Source organism: Acartia tonsa, chromosome 9 (genome assembly GCF_053477335.1).
Source record: "Acartia tonsa isolate MP-2025a chromosome 9, ASM5347733v1, whole genome shotgun sequence".
Taxonomy (NCBI): Eukaryota; Metazoa; Arthropoda; class Copepoda; order Calanoida; family Acartiidae; genus Acartia; species Acartia tonsa.
Genome location: NC_137268.1, coordinates 41,460,894 through 41,484,679, shown reverse-complemented (window position 1 = coordinate 41,484,679; position 23,786 = coordinate 41,460,894). Strand labels below are relative to the sequence as shown.

The following is a 23,786-nucleotide window of genomic DNA, read 5'->3' as shown; positions in this document are numbered from 1 at the left end:
GAATAATATCATTTAATTTTTAAATGAGTATTTTTTTACAGTATGTAGCGAACGTAAAGAGTTTCATTTTTGTGATGATTTTTTTTACAGTTTGGTACAATATAGCATGTTTTTAATTTTAATACGTTAAGAGGCATTTATTATAAACTCAAAATGTAAAATAATAAGATGCAGGGCTCGGCAGCTGCCTGTAAGCTTTGGGAAAATAAACCATTTATAATTTAAATAAAAAGCAGCAAGAAATCTAAACCTGACCCAAATATGACAATCCCTTTTTCAAAGCATCCAAACGTGCTTTAATTTGAGGCTTAGTTGCGGCTGCCGATCCCTTATAAAATGTCTTTTTTGATAGGTTGAAAATATATTTTTTTTTCACAGCATTGGCTTATAACAACATAAAGGTATTCACAAACAAATTTTAGACTAGACAAAACTTTTTTAACCAGATTTTTTTGGTCCAAATTTGGATTTTAAGAAATTTTTAATCAAAACAATAAACAAGTATTATACTTTAATTTTTTTCAAAACAACAAAAATAGCAAAAACAAAACTAAAAATTCTAAAAATGGCAAGAAACAAAAAAAATAATTTAGAAAAAATGATTAAGCAAGAAAAGCACTCATTTCTTATTCAGAAATAGAAGTTAGAAAATTGAAATGTATACAACAATATTTTCCCCCAAATTCCCATATGGTATAAACTAGGGTTGGGCCGGATATCCGGTGTGGGCGGATATCCGGCCATTTTCAATATCTGGCCGGATACCGGATATTGAAACTATCCGGCTGGATATCCGGCTCTATAATTTTTTATACTTTACACCAAAAATCTCTGCTTTTTAAAATCTTAATTTGGCTATAATTTTCTTATTATTGAAGCTAGAAGAACATTTTTTCTGAAAGTTTAACTTTATGTAAATTTATATAAGATTTCTGAAGAAATTTTGTTTTTACTACTTTAATATCTGGTTATTTGGCCGGTTATCCGGCCGGATATCCGGTAATTTGGCCGGATAACCGGATAAAGTATTCTATACATACTATGATAAAATAATGAATTTATATTGAGAAGAAAGTGAGAAATCTGGATGGGGTTATTGGCACTTGTCCTCCGGGCTTATCACTAAAAAAACAAACAAGATTAGTTTTCATGAAACCACATGCATTTGCAGAAGAAGCGTTTCTTTTTGGGTTTAATATGAAATATATTTCTAAATCAATCTGTGTAAAGTTTTAAAGTAATATTTAAAGAACTTTGGAAAACCAAATTAATCCTAATTTACATACCCCATGCTATTTAGCAATGTAATATGATTATCTATCTACCTATTGTTTAATTTCAGCAGACAAGGATGTCCCAATCCTGCTATCTATCTATTCATACATGTATTGCAATATCTATCTATCCATCCATGTATTAATCTATCTATCTACCTGTTGTTTGATTTCAGCAGACAAGGATGTCCCAATCCTTGCCAGTACAAAACTCTGCAAGTTCTGCACATCTCCAACAAATCTGTGTACTCCTAAAATTGTATTTCTTTATATTATTTTATTTTAGTTGTAGCATTTTGAAGACGACAATTAAAAGAATTATATATTTAAATATAAAAGGTATAATGACATAAAATATCAATGTTTTATTTACCCTTTTTTCGTCTTTTGTGTTTTAGTAAATTAACTTTAACTTTCTTGTTGATTGGGTGATTAAAAATTGTAATATTCAGTAAATTATTACAGAGCCTCTCCGGATTTAGAGAAAAAAAATAATAAATAGAAACACATAAAGTATTATATAAAAATTGTATAAAAAACTGTTTTATCTGCTACTAGCGGCTACGCCCCTGGAGGGGCACTTGATGTGTTGGAGGGCAGTGGGTTCATTTTTAATTTTAGTTTTTATAATAAAAAGCAAAAAAAAGTATGGGAAGTAAAATTTTTATTGAACGATTTCTCTTTCCTCCAAAATATATCCAATGGATATATAAGAAGTAACATTGTAATTGAGAACCAAATCTGTTCAGCGGTTACCAATATACTTTGGTAAACACAGACATACATCCTTTGACTTTTACATAAGGATTCTAATAGTCAATTAATAGTAATATTTAATTTTGTAATACTAAAATTGAATGATATCTTTACCTCTCTGAGTCCAAACTGTTTCTTGAGTGCATAATACATATCCTTATATAGCTTCTTCTCTTTCAATTCTGGCTCTCTAGATAAATATTATGTGTTCATAAAAATTGGCAGATTTATAGAATTTAAATTGCTTTGTATTACAATAATATTAGAATATTACATTCATTTTATATTGTTTATATGGTAAAAATACATTGATTTAATTAGTAAGCAAATTAATTAAAGTTTTCAAAATAGTAAATATTTTTCATTAATGTATTTAATTAAGTAGCTAATATGTGAAATATAATGAAAGCTGGTAAATGCTATTTAAAAGTCAATCCTAAATAGTATATAGAATAGATAATTTTTTGCCTCAAGAGATAATTTTTAAAAAAAATACTACTGGTGCTTGGTCTAATGTGTTCCCAAGAAAATAATATTTTTTTTTGGGGGGGGGGGATTTTCATTTTTATGTGTGGTTGGGGGTGTCCCACCCCCCAAGAAAATAGCTTAAAACCACCACAGGACCAATAGATATATACCCTGAAGAGAAGAATCCGATCGGTTCAGTGGTTACCGAGATCTTAAGGGACGGACGGACAGACAGACAGACGGACATACAGACATCATTCTACTTTGTATTATAGATATATAGTATAAATACTGTTCCTATGTAATAGAAGTTAAATAAAAGGACTTAATTAATGTGATATAGATAGATTGACATAAGGACAGATTGCCAGATAAATACCTGGATAATATAAATTCAATTTGAAGGTTAGTAAAATGAGCCTGAACTAACTCCCTCCAAAGTCGTCTTTCTTTCACAATCATACTCATAGTAGGCATCACTTCTCCTAAAATATTAATTATGATTTATAAGATCGTTGTCTGGAAGGTGACAGGTTCGAATCTGGGCCCTAAACCGCGTCATAACTAAAGACATAAAAACAACTCTTACTGCTGCTATGTCAGATGCGCGACTTAAATAGTTAAGAGTTGAGGGAATACCTTGACCCAAAACAATTAAAGCTCATTATCATGCTTAATTAAGACTTCAAGACAAAGAGCATGCAATCTTATGGTTGGTTGTTAAAGATCATGCACATTATTAAGTAAGAATTGGTTCAGAGATACACTAAAACAATATATCATGGAGTATCCCATCATCTATGGGCTTAATATACGGTATAATATCTCATATTGACAAGTATAGTAGGCATCAAAATATCTTAAATTTAAGAATGTGATTTAGTATTTTTAAGACACCTGGATTTTCATAGATTTTAGATGGCTCCTGGATTTTCATAGATTTTAGATGGCTCCTGTGGCCGCCTGGGTGTATGGAACCAAAAATAAAATTTACCAAAAGTTGCACATTTTTGTCATTTAAAAAATCAAAAGAGTTTCAACACAAATCTTAGGGGTGAGGGATCTAAATGTTTAAATCCAACCCGGAAAATGGCTAAAACCTGCCACTAAACAAGATAGACGGATGAATTCATTTATCTAAATGGATCAGAAAATCGCCAATAATTTGATGTACATTCCTAATGATGATAGACACAATTACTCCTTTTGTTTGAAACGTTTGAAGTCTCAATCTAATGAACCAACCAATAAAAATGTATTACCAGACCCCAAAGTTGTTAAGCCAACGTATTAGCAAACATTATTAAAAACTTTGGGGACTCCTGGTATGAATTACCTGCTCTCTCCAGATCCCCCGAGTCTGACAAACGAAGCAGGATTTCTCTTATACATTCTTCTGGCAAATTTTCTATCTCGGTATCCTACAAAACGATATATAATTGATGTCTTTGGCAAGCAAGCAAATAAAATCGTCTTTTTTACATTATTTTCTAGAATTCTGACAATATATAATTCTTTTTTTCCAGTATTGCTTCGAAACTTAATAATAACCAGTTGATTAGAACCGGTTCTAAGCAATACTGAAAAATTATTTATCGCACCGTAAAATAAACAATAGTATATCCAGTTTTCTACGAATGTAAAAACTAGTATTAATCTTGCACATTTTATTGCATATTTTTATATCAGCGGAAAGCTGTTTATGATACGATGCGATAAATAAATATTCTTCTATCTGCAGAAAACAAACTTAGTTTTAGGCTGAAAGCAATGATTACACGCCTTTATATATTACTTTTAATATAAACATTGCATTTATACATCAGCAACGATTTTTGTGTCGAAAGCTTTGTGAAAGTCAAACTGCTAGAATAACTAAAATAACAATGGATTAGAGCATGTGGATATATTGACAGTGAAAATTTATCGTCAATAAAGATGCTAATATGGACCTCTTTTATTGGTAATTTTTTCCATCCAATATTAGAGGAGGTTATGGCGTTAAGGACTTGGATTACGGTATTGTTATTTTAACCAACTGAGAGTATCACTTTATTAAAGTACTAGCGGCTACGCCCCCTAGAGGCCTCTAGTGGCATTTTAAATGATTTTTTTTTATATTTAAAATATGTCTATTTTGCGTTTGACGTTTATGTTGGCGTTGAACTCTCATTCTAAAATCGAGTACGTAAAAAAAAAATTTGTGATTTCTCTTGGGAGGGTGGTGGTACCCTCCCCCAAAATAGTTATAAACCTTACTGGGACTTATGAGAATCTACCCTGTTAAGGAGAACCCAATCGGTTTAGCGGTTAGCGAGATCCTTCGGTACAGAAACACAGACACACAGATAAACACACAGACAAACACACAAACATCCTGTTACTTTATTATAAGGATATGAAATAAATATGCAACATCCAAGTAATTATAAATCGATTGTTTAACCTGTTCTTTTTCTTCCATGTTTGTATTATCTTGTCTTGCTTCCATCTAGAAAATAAACAATCTATACGATTCTCTCGTCAATTTCCTGTTTTGGGCCAAGGCATTCTCCCTACTGTAACTAATAATAGCGCGTATCTGACAGAGTAGCAGTAAGACCCATATGAAACGTCTTTATGACGCGGTGTTGAGCCAAGATTCGAACTCATCACCTCCCCGACGCCAGCGGGATGCACTCCTTGATATGTTTCTACTTTACAGGATAGCTTCACATAGGTCAAAAAAAGGTTCATAACTATTTTGGGAAGAGTACCATTAGAGAAAGTGCCCCAAAAAATATTTAACAGCCGCTAGGCGGCGCCAGTGTAATAGAAACATGAATAAGAAACAGCTGATCTTAACATAGACAAATTATCTCTCAACTTAGATATTTTAAACGAAAACATTTTAAGTGTCACAAGAGGCCTAACAAGCATACCTGACTCTGTTTCATTTCCATTGCTGTAATGCACGCAATTCTTCGTCTATAACAAATAATAATGATATTATGATCTAAGGGATAGAACAGTAGGTAAGGTATAATAAATTAAATAATATAATTAATCAATATGTTAAAGATTTTAATTTTAAAATTTTTAGCGCATACTACATTATAAAATCACTTCAACTATTTAATATACCTGGCCCTTTCAAAAGCTCTGTTTAAAGTTTCACTGCCATGCTTGCTACCCCAAACTGGTCGTTCATCCATTGCCACTAGCAGATCCTGAATAGTTTAAGAAGCTATTACTCCATGTCAACCCAAGGATACTTTATCAAACTAACACCTTTCTACAGACCAAGTGTATATTATAAAACCTAAGGTTATCATTCTCAATCATTCTACAAACTTGTTTAACATTTTAAAACATATTTATACTCGCACTACATATCTATTACTAAATGGACAGATAGGTAAACAGAGGAATATAATGATAGACATTGGTATATTTAGATAGATAGATGAACAGTCTTAATAAACCTACACGCGCAATTTTAGACCCCCCCACCCCTCCCAAAAAAATGGTGAATGAAATTAAACAGTATACTGTTTAAGGACATACATAATACATACATTTATCTTACTTATCAGGACTTGGTTATAGAGATGCTTCGCTTAAAAATGGAATTTGTTGTCATGGGAACAACTGTTTCAAAAATCAGACAAATAGGATAATCTTATCACAAAAAAACAGCATGTTTTAAATTGTCTAATGACTTTCTGGTAGCTATTATAGAGTTGCTAAGCTTTCTAAATCGTTATTAACTGTTATAGGAATTATCATACAAAGTTTGAAATCAATAGAACATATTATGTATAAATTATCTATAAAAGCTATACGTTACGTAAGTACGGACTGACCCTAATTATATTAAAGCTAACATTTAAAAAGTTAATATTTTCTGACAAATAGTAAGCTGCTATCATTATATAAAAATAGCAAGATGTCGGTCTGTGTGTAATGAATAGTCTTGATTACCGCTCAACCGATATTGTTCTCCTTTAAAAATTACCTGTAAAAGTTTTTTCAATACTGGTTCTCCTCTTCTTTCTGTATACACTGTTCTAGCCATTTCTTCAAGTATCCTAAAAATAAAACAAATATTATCTTTTCCAGTTTATAATTATTTTCAAAAAGTTTTTAAGTAATCTATTAACAAACACGCAAAACTAAAAAAAAAGTTTGAATTGTATACCAATAACTTTACGAATATACAAGAAGTCTCGCCTATGAGGGGATGAAGGCTTATAAAAAAAAAACTAAATTAATACAGTTTCTTTAAAACATAACAATTTTGTCGGAAATGAATGTCCCAAACATCAAGACAATAGCTTAAAACCAGGAAGCGACAGATTGACAGACAGATATAATTCTACTTTATTAAACACATGTACTTACGATCACTTATCAGATATAAAAATAGAAAGAACAATATTACCTGTTTTTCTGAGGGACTATAGGATTAGGAATGTAGGGTTGAGAAGGATTTTTTAAGGATTTGGCTGAACTAGGATGTAGGATAGAGGATTATAATTTGTTAGGATTTAGTTGGTTAGGATATTGTTATAAGGATTAGTTAGGAATTAGGAATAGTTATTTCTCGTATCGTATTATAAACGGCTTTCCGCGTATATAGAATGTACAATTATAAGATTAAAACTAGTTTTTTCTAAAAAAAACTGGTTTTAATCTTATGATTGTACATTTCTATATTCGTAGAAAACTGGATATAATACGATGCTAGATATAGTTTTTTCGTATGGATGAGAACCGGTTCTTATCCACCGGATTCGAATAAATACGAGAAAGGATAATTTTCTAATTAGAATGATATTTGGTAGAGGGAGAAAGTCACTCAAAACCAGCCATGTGACGTCATAAAAATGAGGGATTATCAATCTCTTTTTTAGGAGGATTTTCTTTTCCATTTCTCCTCTCATCTCCCTCATTTTTATGACATCACGTGGCTGATTTTAGAGTGACTTTTCCCCCTACGATATTTGTTATATCAATATTAGATACATATTCAACAAAAAACGGAAGCCGCATATATACTTGATTTTAAAAAATGAAGAACAATGGGGTATTCCTGTGCAGTTTTTCCTCGTGAATAAATGATGACCTATCGGTCCATCATTTATTCCCTCGGGTAATAAATATTCATTCCTAAACAAAAAACTGGACAGGAATATCATTCTCATTTAAACAAAAAACTCATTTTTTTATGCTAAAATGTGGTTTAATTTTAGTTTTTAATTTTCATTTATTTCCCGGCTATGATCATTTTTATCCCTGATATCAAGTTTCTTTTAATAATTAATAAAAATTCAAAAATCTTCCAAAAAAATTTGAAAATCTTCTAAAAATATCTACCTCGGGGAAATAAATGGTTACCTCCGGGAAATAAATGAATATTTACATCCACTATTTAAGGGGTCGTTTATATGGGAATGATATTTTCATACTGACAATTAAAATAAAAAGTCTCAAAGATTTTTATAAAAAACATTGGAGGATTTATAAATCTATTTTTACGGTTTGGTTGTCCAAAAGAAAAACTGTAAGATGGCTTGATTTTTATCAACGGTTTAACACCGAATTGATCGAGAAGGATTTTTGTGCTCCACAAAACACTTTAAGCGAAACCGCCAATATGATTTTTACTTCATATACAATAAAAACTATAAAGTATAGACTAATATAATCTATACATCATCCTTATTCAAGATTTATTCTGTCTGTATATCTGCAATCTTTTCCCAATAACATAGCTAATTTCTGGGATTACACATTCCTACACGAGGCAATAGAAAGTCTAGACCATAGATTATTGAAGATCTTCACATAAGGATTTATAGGTTACTTTTTGTTTTAACCCTACAAACCAATGATGATACACATAATTACCCCTTCTGTAGATTACAATTAGTGGTTGAATCCGCCCAATTTTTGGGCAAATTTTGGAATCCGAATCCGGATCCGTTTTTTAATAGTTGATTCCGGATTCTTAATTGGTAGGCTAAAATTACAAATACAAATAACAGTTTTTTTTTCAGACAAAACTTATTTAAATTGTGGCAGACATATACCTAAAAATTATTTTATTGTTTCTTCTTAACTACAGGTATAATGGTAGCTAGCATCCAAAGTTGCGTTTTTTTGTAAGTATTTATTTTAATTTCACAGCTTTTCATGCTTCATTTATTCTTTTTAAAAAGCCTTTTAGAATACTGCTAGAATCCGGAATCCGGAATCCGAATCCGGAATCCGAATCCGGAATCCGAATCCGGAATCCGAATCCGGAATCCGCCAAAATTAAGAATCCGGAATCCGCAAGGAATCCGCTTCTTTTTTGACGGATTCTTTTAAGAATCCGGAATCCGAATCCGGCCTAAAAATTCGACGGATTGCCATCACTACACTCAACGCAATGATCCAACCAATCGAAATTTTATAAAAGTTCTCAAATGAATAAGAAAACATTATTCAAAAACTTTGAGGACTAGTGTAATAAACAACCTAATGTCCCCTCCCTCCCTGGCAAAATGTATACCTGAAAACCAGAACTTGGCAGGATCCTGGTAACTGAAACAATCTCTCTTGCTTCAGAAGCAATCTGAAACAAAGTTTATATTTCTATGCAATCATAAAGAAGCTCTTTATAGTGCCTGTAAAAAATTTCGGCCAAAGGTTTTCAAAGTTATCAAATATTACTGGATAAAAACCAGTTCTCAGCCATACTGAAAAATTATGTTTAGCATCATATTACAGGCAATTTTCCACGAATATCAAAAATCAAAATCATAAAATTAATACCAGTTTTGTTAGCCCTGTAATTCGGCCCCTTGGGGCTAACAAAACTAGTATTGATCTTATATTTGTCATTTTGATATCCGCGGAAATCTGTCTATGAGACGATGGGATAAATAACTATTATAAATTACTACCTGAGAAGGGAGGAAACATAATGAAATCTTCTGACATCATGCACTGCAGAACTAAAATAAAATTTAATCATTTTTATAGAATAATTTTGGTACTTTCCAAAAAACCGCCTAACGAGCACTGATCTTCCCTTCCTTATTTTTAAGTTTTGAAAATAACGGGAGCGGGTTTTAGCTGGGGGCTCTAATCCTTCGTTATCCTATCTGTGAGGCGTAATCTAATAAATTAAGAAAGAAAATCTATCCTTCCTCTCATATTTTCTATTTATTTCAAAAATAAAGAGAGGTTCCAGTTCTCGATAAGGCACTTTGAGAAAAATCGCCATATTTGTCAATTTATAATTTTTAAAAATGTTTAAATTCCTTTTTCTGTATAAAGACCGAAGAAGAAAAAAGAAAATAATTTAATTTATCAGAAAACCAAAGGGCAGAAAATTAAGCAATAAGACTTGCTTGTACAAGACATTTTTCTTTCTAATATTTTCCAGAGAAAATCTCGACATATTATATTAGTTTAAACTAACAGATTTCCCACTTAGCCAATGAGAGGCCACTATAAATTTTACCATTGGTCAATAATGGCCTCTCATTGGCTATTTTTTTGTTACGTCATAATCAGTCCGACACTTTTACTGTGTTCAGATAAACTGTTTTTAGTTATTTTAGAGCTTGTAAAAAATTATACGGGTCATGTTAAGAAAACGAAGTTGCGGGTACCGTCGTATTTTCACAGTAGCTTTTGAAAGGTTATTTTAGGTTAGGTTAGGTTAAGTTAGGTTATGTGATTGCCCCGAAGGGTTAGGCAATAGACCCCGCAGGGGCTAGAAATAGGAGAAAAGATACTTTGAAACTACGACGAAACCCGCAACTTCATTTCCTTCACATGACACAATTATACTGTTTCGAACTACGTTAGGGTAGGATACGTAAAGCTTAGATGTGCCCGGCAGGGATAGACCCTCATACTTTAAGTGCTCCGAACCTTTGAGGCTAAAAATATAATAGTTTGGTGGTCTAGAAAAAAGCAACTGACGTATTTACAAAGTGAATTGTTGTAGAGTAGCTGCTAATAAAAAAAAAGAATGAATACAGTTCACGGTGAATTATTCCTAGTAACGATCTCCAAAAACCTTTGAACTTTGAAGGCTACTAAGAGCATGGTGTGCCATATACATTCAGCTGTTTGGCAGCTAGCAGCCTTTAAAGTTCAAAGATTTTTGGATAGTTATCAAGAAGATTTTTACCGTAAACTGCACTATATCTAGATACTTACATAAAATCCAATCTTTTCAGAGCATCTGACAATGTATTGAACCCAGCAATTTCTCTGAAAAAAATAAGGGATTTTTATTACTTGGATCTTACACCAGATTATCATGTAATAAAGTGAATCGGTTTATGGAAAAGTTTATTTAACAAATTTTCCTTTTCCTTCCCTCCATTCTACGTCAATTATTGATTTTGTATTATTGTGAATTATGTCTGAGAATTAAAACTCTGCAAAGTAAAGATTATCCTATTGTATAACATGGAGAATTAATAATTATGTAGTTAGCAAAGAGAACTTGATGTGGTGATAATAAATGTATAATTATAGATGTATAACCCAGACAACTACCTGGCCCAAATGGTTGGAACCTTTTTCGTCTGCTAGCAAATTTCTTTCTGCTTTTTTGAAGCGACTTGGATGTGTTAATATTTCCGACGCTATTGACCGACTTTTAAAGATCTCATTGAAAGTTGAGCTGAGTTACATACAGCTCCTGTCCCCTCTATTCTTTTACTATTATGTGCTGATTTTATTCCATTTAAATAATGTAATTCTTATTTGAAGTGTAGACTAAATCTAAAAATTTAAGGGTAAATAAGGCGAAGTTCTGACACTCTACAAGAGTCATTGTTCGTTTGTCCTTCATTCTGATTTTAGAGCTTCACTGTTATGGATGTTACCATCCATAATTTTGATCCGCATATATAAGCTACCTAAGCCATGATAATACCTGGTACATTTAACTGTGATTGGACAAAAAGGTTGCAGGCTTGGCATTGACTGGTGTCTTTCCAATCTAAACAAAATATCATTAATATAATTCAAATGTTTTTTCTAAATATTTTCAAAGATTTTTCAAATTTGGTTCCGACTTCTTTGAATCTTCAAGGTGAACGAATTATATTTTCAGTATGGCTTCGAAACCGAATAATTTCCAATGGATTAAGAGCAGTTCTATATTTAAAAATTAAATATAGAATCGTATTAGAGGCAATTTTCCACGAATATTAAAATAAAAGATTATAAAATTAACATTAATAATTTTTTATTTTAATATCTGCAGAAACCTGTCTATAATACGTAAGATAAATAACTATTCTTTTTTCAAGTAGGCTGGTTTTACCATATTTTAAAATATGCTTTTTAGTTAAGCTTTATAAAGGTCTTCAGATATGATAATATGCATTGGTATGTTATAAACTAATTGTTGGGAAACGTTAAAAAAGATACAAGAAAATAAATGTCAGTATAAATCCCAAATGTCAGACTTTAAATCTTTATAATTGAGTAGTGTCTCGATCCATTGACTTTTCTCTAAATAATGTGTCTAACATATTGCAAATATCATTCAGGGATGCAGAGACAGAGAAGGATAGGATTTAGTGCAGTTCACGGTAAAGTGTTCCTAGCAGTGTTGCGGTGCCGAAGCCGGGAGCCGTGGAGCCGCCATATTTTGCTGGATCAGGAGCCGGAGCTGGAGCCGAAATTTTCGTTAAAAAACGATACCGGCTCCGGACTAGATAAATAAAGAGGTTTTTTTATAAATTATAATTTTGTAACTCTGTTTTGTCATGTGCCAATGCCCTTAAAAAGTTTTTCAAGTCCATTTTTATCTGAAAATCAACTTTTAAAACCTTCAAACGTCAAAAATATGGGTGAAAAAAATATGTCGAGTTTTTATTGATTTTAGGTCGGAACCGGAGCCGCACCAAAATCAAATGGCTCCGCAACGCTGGTTCATGGTAAAGATTATCTCTAAAAATGTAGGAACTTTTAAGGCTCCTAATGGCCAAACGGTGGAAAGTATAGATTATCCTCGCATAAAATTTTAACCGACAAAAGAAGTCTTACAAATAATTTGGAAAAGTCATTACTTAATAATGTGCAGTACAATTAAATGCGCGAAAAGGACCTATTTTACGCGTTTTTTCTATAGTGAAGACTATCAAACTTTTATATCTTTAGCACCTTTATAGAAGAACAGACAACAAGAGGAACAGACAGTAGGACAGACAGACATATGGACGGACATACAGAATCACAGATAGACAGAAGAACAGACAGAGGAACAGACAATATGACATACAGATAGATAGACAGAAGGGCAGACAGACAGAAAGACAGAAAAGCAGAATCACAGAGAGGCAGAAGGACAGACAGTAGAACAGGCAGACATAGGGATATACATACAGAATCACAAACAGACAAGAGACCTGACAAACAAAACAATATACTAACAAAAGGACAGACAGACAGAAGAATAAACCGACAGAAAGACATACCGATAGAAGGACATACAGACAAACAAATATAGAGAAGCTTTGCTACTAAAAATACTACCTTCCCCCAACTGGATTACTGGATGGATACTCATTTTCTTTTCCAGAATCGTCATCCTAACAAAATAAAAATAGTTATTCTTTGTATCTTAATCTAGACAGCTTTCCGCGGATAGAAAATAGAAAAAAATTCCATTGTCCTATCTCTAAACCTTTAACTAAAATTTTTAAGGCTTTATCAAAATAAAGTTCATTCGAGATTTTATCAAATAATAATCAAAATTTAATCCTAAAATGCTCAAAATGAAAAGAAAATTATATCATAATCTGTACTTCGTTATCTTAAGACACAAAAAAATAAATCTAAATTTTTCATTTGTTTAATAGATATGAAAAAATACGTAATTTAAGCTTACATAATGTTAAATTGCTTCGTATTAGTAACAAAGTATTATTCAATATATATTGCATTTTATTTGCAATTTCCTTTTGATAGCAAATAATGCGTTTTTTTTATAATTTATTGTTTTAAATTACTATTATTACTAGCAGCAATGCCCCCTAGAGGACTCTAGAGGAACTTGAGAAAAAGGGAGGGGGGTAAACCGACCCTCGACTTTCAATTTTTGGGGAGATTTTTTTCCAGGGGCGATATCTCTTGGAAGCTTAAGCTTTACCAAAAGAAGAGCCATATCGGTCCGGCGGTTAGAGAAATCTTGAGCTGCAGACAGACAGACAGACAAACATCGTGTATATCTTATATTAGAGAATTATTATTACTGCGCTACAAAATTTTCCTTATATTGTATAAAAAGTTATTTTCATGTCATTTATCTCTAAATCTCTAATATTAATGTAAGAATAACTATGTAATACAGATAGAACAATAATATATGTATTTTATCTTTTATCATTTTCCACTTACATTGCAATTAGACCAGGGATTTAAAGGGACAATACAATAGCTTATAAATTGATATACATACCTAATGATGTTACACTTAATCACCCCTTCTGTAGTTTAAAATTAGCTGTTGAAACGTTTGCACACTCAACTCAATTAACCAACCAATCAAAATTCATTAAAGTCTCCAAAGTTGTTAAGCCAACGAATAAGAAACCGTTATTATATTACTTTGTGGACTAGTGTAATAAACTGTACGTTGTCCCCTTTCTCTCTCTCTGAATTAGACTAACCAAAAATTTTAAAATTAACATAATAAGATTTTAAACTGGTATAGAACATGACCAAGAAGTTTTTTTAATTTCAATCGTTAGCGGTTTTAATCCACTGGACCAGTTCCATGCCATACTGAAAAATCACGTATAGTATCGTGTTATAGACAATTTTCAACGAATAATAAAATAAAAATCATAAACCTAATACCTGTTTTATTGGTCCGGGACTTTATATTTTACTATCCGCGGAAAGCTTTTTATAATACGACAAAAGATTGAAAAACTTTTTGGAGACCACCGTTTTAGGGGCAATAAAAATAAAAAGTGAGAATTTTTTAATTGGTGGAAAAGATATAGCAATATCAGGGGTACAAGAAACCCTAATGAGATATTTCCATTGTCCCAATAAAGGCCACATCATTATAATAAATAAATAATCATCAATAAGTTTCCTTTAGATAACATACAAAAATATATATTATTTTCTATTGATAGAAGAATGGATTTATTATTAATTGGATATCACACCAGATTATCATGTACTCTAATAAAGTAAAACTCGTAGATGGCTAAAATAACGATTTCTCCCTTCAACCCATCTCCACTTACTGGATGAACTTAACAAAAAATGAGTTCCATGTTAGCAACCTAAATTGGCGACAATTTTTCCCCTGTCATAATATCCCCGTATACCCTATATCCATTATTAGAAGAATAATAGAACTTCCTTGTTTGAAAAGAACATCGCTCATTTTCTCTTTTATTTCAATTTAAAATAGTCAGCATTTTGTTATTACTGCGCTAATTATTATCATAATAATTCATGTTTGATATGAAAAAAGTACCTCATTCTTTTTGTGAACTGGCTCAGTATTACATCTCTTTCTTTTATCTGATCTCTGCAAGGAACCTAAAAATTAAAAATAATAATAATAGGATTTTTAATGTTTATTGGATCTACTTTGATAATGCTTACGTGGTTTTAACAATTCTCTAATCCCCAAATAAATGATTTTATGTAGTTAGATTTTTTAACGCTAGGTGCCTCACACTTTTTCTGCATCTTAAAGATTTACTTCAATCTAATAATTTGAATATTTAATTTTTTTTTAAATGTATTACATATGTTTCTAGGTAAGGTAAGACGAGTTTTTTTTGCAGATTTGGCATATTTATTTGTAAGTATTATCAAAAATTCTTAAGGGTCGTAATGGTATTGTAAACTTCTTCAAAGTTTTATACTTTGGTTAACAGTTATAAAGTAGCTTTGCTCACTAAATTATAACGCGACAGCGTTCATAATTAGCGTAGCAAAAGCTAAATCCTATGAATGAGGGCTCAAAAAAGCCTAATTAACTATAAAATCTATGTCATCAACTATTGACTACGCTCATAAAAACTAGTATATTTAAGTGGGGGGGGGGAGGGTGTTAAAACCTCCAATTTTAAAGATTTAGATGGGATCATTTTTTCTAAGAACGCTTTTTTTTGAGGGTGGTGGTAATCTCCCCAAAAAAAGATTAAAAAACCTTTACTTGACCTATGTGAATCTTCACATAAAAAAAATCTATACCAGTCCTTTGCTACACACACAAACATCCTGTTACTTTCATATAAGGATTATATTTATTTCAAATATGATAATAGATTATTTGAATTTTGATTTGCTTTGTTTTGTTTAATTTATAATTAAAAATCTAAATAAAAAGTTATTGCATGTTTTTAAATTAGTAATAAATATTGACAAGAATAATACTGTATGTATATAGCGTGGCAAGATGCTTTTTCACTGATTTTTAAGCAAAAAATGAAACAGACTGCTAACCCCTCCCCCACCCTCCCTCCATATACCTGCCTTTACAAGCCAAATACAATAAACTCGTTCTGTCATTCATTGACGTAAAAACGTTAAAGGTTTGAATCTAGTTTGAGTGGTTTGACTTTTACACCAATAACTTTGCTTTAGCATAATTTTGAGGAACTAATCATGTTCATCGATATGCTTCTTTATTTTGGTAAGGCTTTCAGGGCAGTAGCATGCAATTTGGGCAGTTGGGGCAATTACTTGTTAGCTCGTCACGAATGGGTTAATAAATAACAAAAGTTAGGACATGTTTTTTTCTTAAATTCTGTTATTTGTAGTTATGTTTTTTGCCGCTTGGTCCCTCAAACTTAATTTTATTAATACAATTTTTTTCAATCTAACAAATTGATTATTATTTTTGCCTTTTTTGATTATTAAATTTGTTTTTAGGTAATAAATACGTTCGGTTTTTTTAGATTGAAGAAAATCCATTTATAGGCAGTTTTATTATTACTAATACATAAGTCTCAAAATGGTATTCTAAATTAAGATTTATCTGTACCAGGAATAGTAAAGAGACGATACACTCCCGATTTTTCTGTAGGGCTTAATTAAGTCTAATAAATATATCTTTAAATAATAAGATTATATGCTCTTTATAGATTCGGTATTTTTTCTTGGGGCTCTTTTTTTGGAAGGATGGTAGTACCCTCCCCCAAAATAGTTTTAAAAACCTTTCCTAGACTTAAGAGAAGCTTCACGTAAAAGAGAACTATATCGGTTCACCGGTTAGCGAGATCCTTATCTATACATACAGCAATCCTGTTACTTTCATATAAGGATTATATTAAATTATTCAAATTTAAATTTGCTTTGTTTTAGTTAATTTTTTAAGTTCTAAATAAATGTTTTTAATTAGTGATAAATATTAACAAGGACAATACTGTATGTATATATATATCGTGACAAGATTAATTTTTAATGATTTTTAGAAAAATAAGGGTAACAGAGACGGTTACAAGTTTTAAATCTTAATTGGGTGGTTAAAAGTAACTATGCTCTAACTTTTCCACCAATAATTTTGTTTTAAATAATTTTGAGGAACTCTAATGCATCATCATTTCTCTTATCCCTTAAGATACCTTACTACTCTGGGAGGGACCCAGCATCTACTAAAGTGGTTTTGTTTCTTTAGAAAGGTCGCATTGACATGTCATTAATTTTCAATACATCTTTTTTGTGACGTATTTAAAGAAAATGACTTATTAATATGGCCTTAACTGTTTTTTATTTGCCATTATTTTTCTAAAAAAAAGAAATTACACATTAATGCCTGATTAAATATAAAAATTAAGGTTGTTTCAATACGTCATTTTGTATTTTTTCCACATATTAATATATATTGTATAATAACATATTCATGTCACAGTAAATAAAATAAATAATGTGGTATCAAAACGTCCTTAATTTGTAATAAGTCATCTTTATTAATTAAATAATTTATTAATATATGTTATAAAATATACATATTAATGTTACAGTAAATGAAATAAATAATGTGGCATTTATACGTCCTTATTGTGTGATGTGTCATCTTGATTAGTTAAATAATTTTCAAGAAACTTTAGGAAATAAGGAAGAGTTCAGAAAAAATTCTGACATAATTTTTTTTAAATATTTTATTTTTTTCTTCCTAAAAACTAAAAGTTTGTAACATAAAAATAATATCAAGAAATCTATTATTTTTATTTTTGAAGTTAAATTTGTCTTATGAAAAGACAAAAATAATTTCTGAACTATGTCAGACCGCTGATCATCATATAAATATTATTTTAGTATTTAGTAATGGTTAAACCCCTCAAACAAACATTACAATTTATGTGTAATTTAATCTGTGTAAAGAATAAGATTTACTCAATAATAGAACTTCGTTCGTAAATGTGATGAGAGAATAAGTTAAATGATTTTAAAAACATTTTTCCTTCTCTTGTTGCATAATTTCGAAAGGAGATCATAATCGACGACAAATCATGAATTTAAGTTTTACAATGTTGAGGTAAGAAGTTAGCTTAAACAACTTTGGGGACTTTAATGAATTTCAATTGGTTTTATAACTTTAAAGGTAAGAGTTCTATTTTATATCAATCCTATTATATTAATTAGTAAACGTTTTTTGTCTGTCCCAAAGGATCTCGCTAACCGCTGAACCGATATTGTTCTCTTTTAAAGTGAAGCTTCTTATAGGTCCTGGGAAGGTTTTTAACTATCTTTTGGGAGGATTCTACACCCCCCTCCCCCCAAAAAAAATATTTTTAAAACTCTTTTGAAACTCAAATTTAAAATGGGATAAGGTCAACTTTTCCCCCTCCTACCAGTGCCCCTAGAGGCTTCTAACCAATCTGTTCCATGATATTTTGTCTGTTGGTCGGTTGGTTAGGCAATAAAAGGCAGAAATTTAGAAATATATAAAAAAAAGATTTTCTCGTTTCCTGATTAAGAGTGAGGTCTTATTTTTTTCCTGTGTACATTTCTCATATTCAAGCATCTAGATTAATTGAAATTGTTATTAAAATAATCCATTTTTATTTAACTCAAATCAATTTCTAATTATTAATTAATTCTAATGATTTAATTCAAAAAATATTTATTTGATTCAATAAAATAATTGTTTAATATTAAATCTAATATTTTATTGATACACATTAAATACCAATTTTGGCGGCCATATTGTTTTTTTTGACGTTTTACAGTAAAAAAATGATGTTTTGATATGTCTTTATTTAAAATAATATGTCATTTAATATTTTTGTTATTTATATTTTTTAGTGACGTTTTTTCAGAGTTAAGGCCGCATTTTTAGGATTTAATAAAATATTATTATTTTTTAATTAATATTTAAATTATATTGTTAGTTTGGCGGCCATCTTGTTTTTCTGGACGTTTTAAAGGAAAAATTGACGTTTTAATGCGCCGTTATTTAAGATAACATGTCATTAAATTCAAAATATTGTTACCTCTTATTTATATTTTTTTTGTGACGTTTTTTTAAAGATAACGACGTATTTTTGGTACACAAAACGTCCTTTAAAAAAATATGAAACGTCATTTGTATAGTAATAAAAAAGTTACGTCATTAAGGACGTATTAATGCGACATGTTTCTTAAAATAATGCGATAAAAGTATATGCTGGGGAGGGAACATTGGGCTGTTTAATGTTTATTACTCTCGTCCCAAGAATTTTGTTATGGGAATCTCCAAAAAAAATTAGATGCATATCTTACATATGTATAACCGAGTAATAAATATAGCATCTGCACTAATAAAATAAGCTAACTTTATTGAATATTTTATTATTATTGGTTTGATAAAGCTGCACTGTACATGAAATAGGAAATGATACATGTAGGTTTTTTGTACAATTGTAGCGCAGCTACTCTCTAACTAGTATATGTCTTTACGTCTATTCATCCAATAGTCCTTTAAAAAATCATGAGTCATTTTTTAGTGAATTATTGGTAATACAATCCTACTTTTTATCTTAAAATTTTTTTTTACTAAATTTTTTATGTATATATTTGTCCTTGTTTTTATTCTTTTTTAAAAGCACAATAAACTAACATGGGTGTAATATCGTTTCCCCATGCAAAATATTTCCTTTTTCGCACAAAAATACAAGTACGGGAAATGAGTTTTAAAGATCATATAATGTTTTTTTTTTAAATCAAGAATAAAAATATATTCGAGAAAATAATCACAAAACCTTTTAAACTTAACATAATTCTAGATTTTAAATAATTATGTTTTGTAAAATGACTGGCAGACCGTCGGACAGTAAATTGCATCTGGATGGGAATCATATAAAAAATCAGAAACTGAGAAAATCACATCCCCCTGACAGGGAAAGTTAATTATATAGCAGATTCGCTACTAAAAAAGATAATAATTTAGTTTTGTGGATTTTCTTTGTTAGATCATTTATAGCTTTAACTATATGTAAATTTGGATTTTATGTTCGGATAAATAAATTAATTTTAGTTTTTAAAAGCGAAGCTTCTCTAGATTTATGGTCGGTTTGTCCGTACGTGCGAATGTAACGGATAGCCCTGAACGACCATTTAAGCATGCTAAAATGATATTTTCAATTTCAAACTTTGCAATGGTATGATGATTCCGTAACGGTTAGACATAATTAAGACCTAGCGTAGCAACTCTAAAAGCATGATGTTTATCTATATTGCTTTTTAGATACAAATTTATTGAAAGATATATAACATTATATATATGCAGTAGGAAATAAATGATAGTTTTTTTAGACCCGAGGTGCCAAAGGCACGGGCTAAAAAACTGGTTATAATCTTATAATTGTACATTTTTATATTCGTAGAAAGCTGGATATAATACGATGCTTGACATAGTTTATTCGTATGGATAAGAACCGGTTCTTATCAACCGGATTCGAATGAATACGAGAAAATATATAATACCTGTTCTGTTCCATGTATTTTGTCCAGACACCAAGGCAATTTTTCTAAAATACAAAATATTCATTTAGAAATCAATATTATTATTACATGGATGTTGCACCAAATTTTCATATACTCTAATAAAGTGTTACTCGCAGCTGGCTAAAATAACGATAACCCCCATCCACTCATTTTATCCAATCACCTCTGCTCCTACTGGATGAACGAACTGGCAATAAATGAGGTCCATATTAGCATTCTAAAATGACAACAAAGTTATCTCCTGTCAATATATCAATGTATTCTATACCAATTCATATAGATTAAGATTATCAGAAATCCAACGAATATAAAACCTTTCCCTAACCTAATCAAATCTGGAATAGACATAAAGCTTAAATTAACAAAATTGGTTGTAAATTAGATAATGAGGGACAGACAGACATTATTGTAAAGAGTTGCTTCGCACTGTCACCGTCAGCCTAATTACGAAATAAGCTTCCCTTTCATTAGAGAAGGACCAGGGAAGGAGAGAACAATGAACCAGAAATTATACTGGTACCCAAATTTTATAAACATATCAACTTAAAAACGTTGGGTACTCTTATTGAATCTTCATTGGTTTGTTCAAATTAGCAGTTTTTAATTATTTAAATCTACAAAGGAGGCAATTTTTTGACGAACCCCAATCTGTCCTACTTTGAGAAAGACGATTCCAGTGACGTCATAAACGTTTTGGGAAAGAAAAAGGGAAGGGGGAAAGAAAATATCTTCAAAAGAGATGGGAGAAAAGGGAAGAGATTTTCTTCCCCCCTCCCCTAAACGTATATGACGTTACTGGAATCGTCTTTCTCAAAGTAGGACATATTGGGGTTCGTAAATTTTTTTGATGAACATTAATAAATTGTCCATTGTCTTATCCCTTATTCCTGTAGAATGACTCAGTAAATGCGGTTTGCATGGTACAATGCGAACTTAATTGGCTGAGAACAAAATAATTCTAACTTTAAGCAAAAAATAAACTTTTTTGTTACGGGGGTGGCGGGTGTTGGAGGGTTTTCAGGTGCGATTTCTCTTTGGTGGGTGGAGGTACCCTAGAATAGTTAAAAACCTTCCTTGGGCCTATAAAAAGCTTCACTATAAAGGAGAACCATATCAGACTAGCGTATTCTTAATAATCAGACTTTAAAAAAATTATTAAATTTTTAATTAATTTCAAATTCTACTGTCTATCTCTCTAACTATATATTTAATTCAACTATCTATCTACCTACTTGACTTCCCGACCGTCTCCATCCTTGACCCAATCCTCCCCTGGGCCTCTCCAGTCTGTCTGTCTGTCTGTCTGTCTGTCTATCTATCTATCTATCTATCTATCTACTTACTTGACTTCCCACCCGTCTCCATCCTTGACCCAATCCTCCCCTGGCCCTCTCCAGTCTGTCTGTCTGTCTGTCTGTCTGTCTATCCGTCTGTCTGTCTGTATATCTATCTATCTACTTACTTGACTTCCCACCCGTCTTCATCCTTGCCCCAATCCTCCCCTGGGCCTCTCCAGTCTGCCTGTCTGTCTGTCTGTCTGTCTGTCTTTCTGTCTGTCTGTCTGTCCGTCTGTCCGTCTGTCTGTCTGTCTGTCTGTCTGTCTGTCTGTCTGTCTGTCTGTCTGTCTGTCTGTCTGTCTGTCTGTCTGTCTGTCTGTCTGTCTGTCTGTCTGTCTGTCTGTCTGTCTGTCTGTCTGTCTGTCTGTCTACTTACTTGACTTCCCACCCGTCTCCATCCTTGACCCAATCCTCCCCTGGCCCTCTCCAGTCTGGGGGCAAGAATGGCATTTTTTAAAGTTTTTTTTTTAAACAATCGTTTTAAATGTGTTTTTTTATCTGAAAATAAAAAAGAATAAACCTAAGAAGGTACATTTAATTTATATTTATGATATAAAAAAAGGATGACAACATCAATAAGTAACGATACACCAAAAATCATGGATAGAAATAAGTGATTTAAGGTAGAGCACATTTTTATATTTTTAATGCATGATTTTCATACCGGCGAACCAAGTAAATTTCATACTGGTATGCAGAATGTTTACACTAAAAATCAGCCGTCTATTTTGAATAGCAGCTGAGAAAATCACATATCCACAATAGAGTTACTGACAAATTTACAGCTGCGAGCATCACTTTATCTGTGTACAGGAAAATCTGGTGTAAAAACCAAATAATAATATATCGATAATTCAAATACATTATTATCTTTGTTTATTAAATTTCACCATGACTTACACAGCAACATTATGTCGCAATATCCAGAGCCCGACTAAAATCAATAAAAACTTATTTCAACATTTTACACAACCAGGGAGGTAGGGAACAACTAATGACGGCAAAATTGATCTACAACCCTTTCCCCTCCCATATTCATTTACTGCAAATTACAGAATGGAACACTAAAAAATTTTGGGGTAAGATATATTTCAAATCCATTGTATTATCCCTGTATCCCTACGGTACAACGTAAATATTATGAAGAAAGCAAATGAAGATACGAGGTGCTAGGTGTCATCACAAAAAAGAAGCATATTATAGTGCCCATAAAAAATGACGTCCTACAATACAAATGACCAATAATAGGCCAATATACACTATAAAATTGGTCAATATAAATATATATCGGCCTATCATTAGTAATTTGTATTACATGACGACATTTTTTTTATAGGCCCTATAAGCTGCTTCTAAAAAAAATAAGTATAATATCCTAAATGTCTGCTTCATAATTCCGATGGATTCAAACCGGTTATTAGCCCTTAAAATTAAGTTTGTCAATGTTTTTAAAAAATTGAATAAAGTCCACACCAACCCGCCCCCCCCCCCCCCTAAATCCCAAAAATATTTAAATTAAAATTGGCTCATCTAAAACTACTCCCCTGTTCTATTAAGCTGCCCATAGATGATTCTACAGGAGATCCAGCCACTAATACATTTTTTTTAGAAAAACTGAATGAAATAATTAACTGTGTTCTATCTGTATGACTATGCACTGTTAGTTACTAACTACAGAGTAAATTGCAGTTGTTTTGGTAAAAGTTCACAGGGATTAATCTTTCCCTCCCTGAGTATTTGACATATGTCTAAAATAAAATTGTGGCTTATAATATTTAAAGAAAGTATATAATTTTTTTTATCATTGACCTTGCCCTGCCTGGTAAAATTTTAATGTTTATACATTACATATAATATTACGAATTGATAACCTAAAAACAACCAAATTTTTCTAGCTAAAATTAATTATAAAAGGAAGTTTTTTGTTCAAAATTCAAATAAATTTTTTAAAACAAGATTTGTCTATAATGTCTTAGTTATGAAC

At 31.2% G+C, this 23,786-nt stretch overlaps 1 protein-coding gene across 1 annotated transcript; it reads right to left on the bottom strand.

Annotated features, from left to right (window-relative positions):
* Positions 1–815: 815 nt before the first annotated feature.
* LOC145328954 (F-box only protein 25) lies at positions 816–22,302 on the bottom strand. Its single transcript, XM_080172931.1, has 17 exons — positions 22,179–22,302; positions 20,445–20,488; positions 15,001–15,065; positions 13,038–13,093; positions 11,428–11,493; positions 10,701–10,754; positions 9,431–9,481; positions 9,037–9,099; positions 6,496–6,568; positions 5,622–5,707; positions 5,420–5,465; positions 4,945–4,989; positions 3,835–3,919; positions 2,878–2,983; positions 2,145–2,220; positions 1,434–1,525; positions 816–1,122 (listed from the first exon to the last, which is right to left on the bottom strand). The coding sequence occupies exons 1-17, from the start codon at positions 22,250–22,252 to the stop codon at positions 1,059–1,061; spliced, it is 1,146 nt and encodes a 381-aa protein (XP_080029057.1). The 5' UTR covers positions 22,253–22,302; the 3' UTR covers positions 816–1,058.
* Between the last annotated feature and the right edge of the window lie 1,484 nt (positions 22,303–23,786).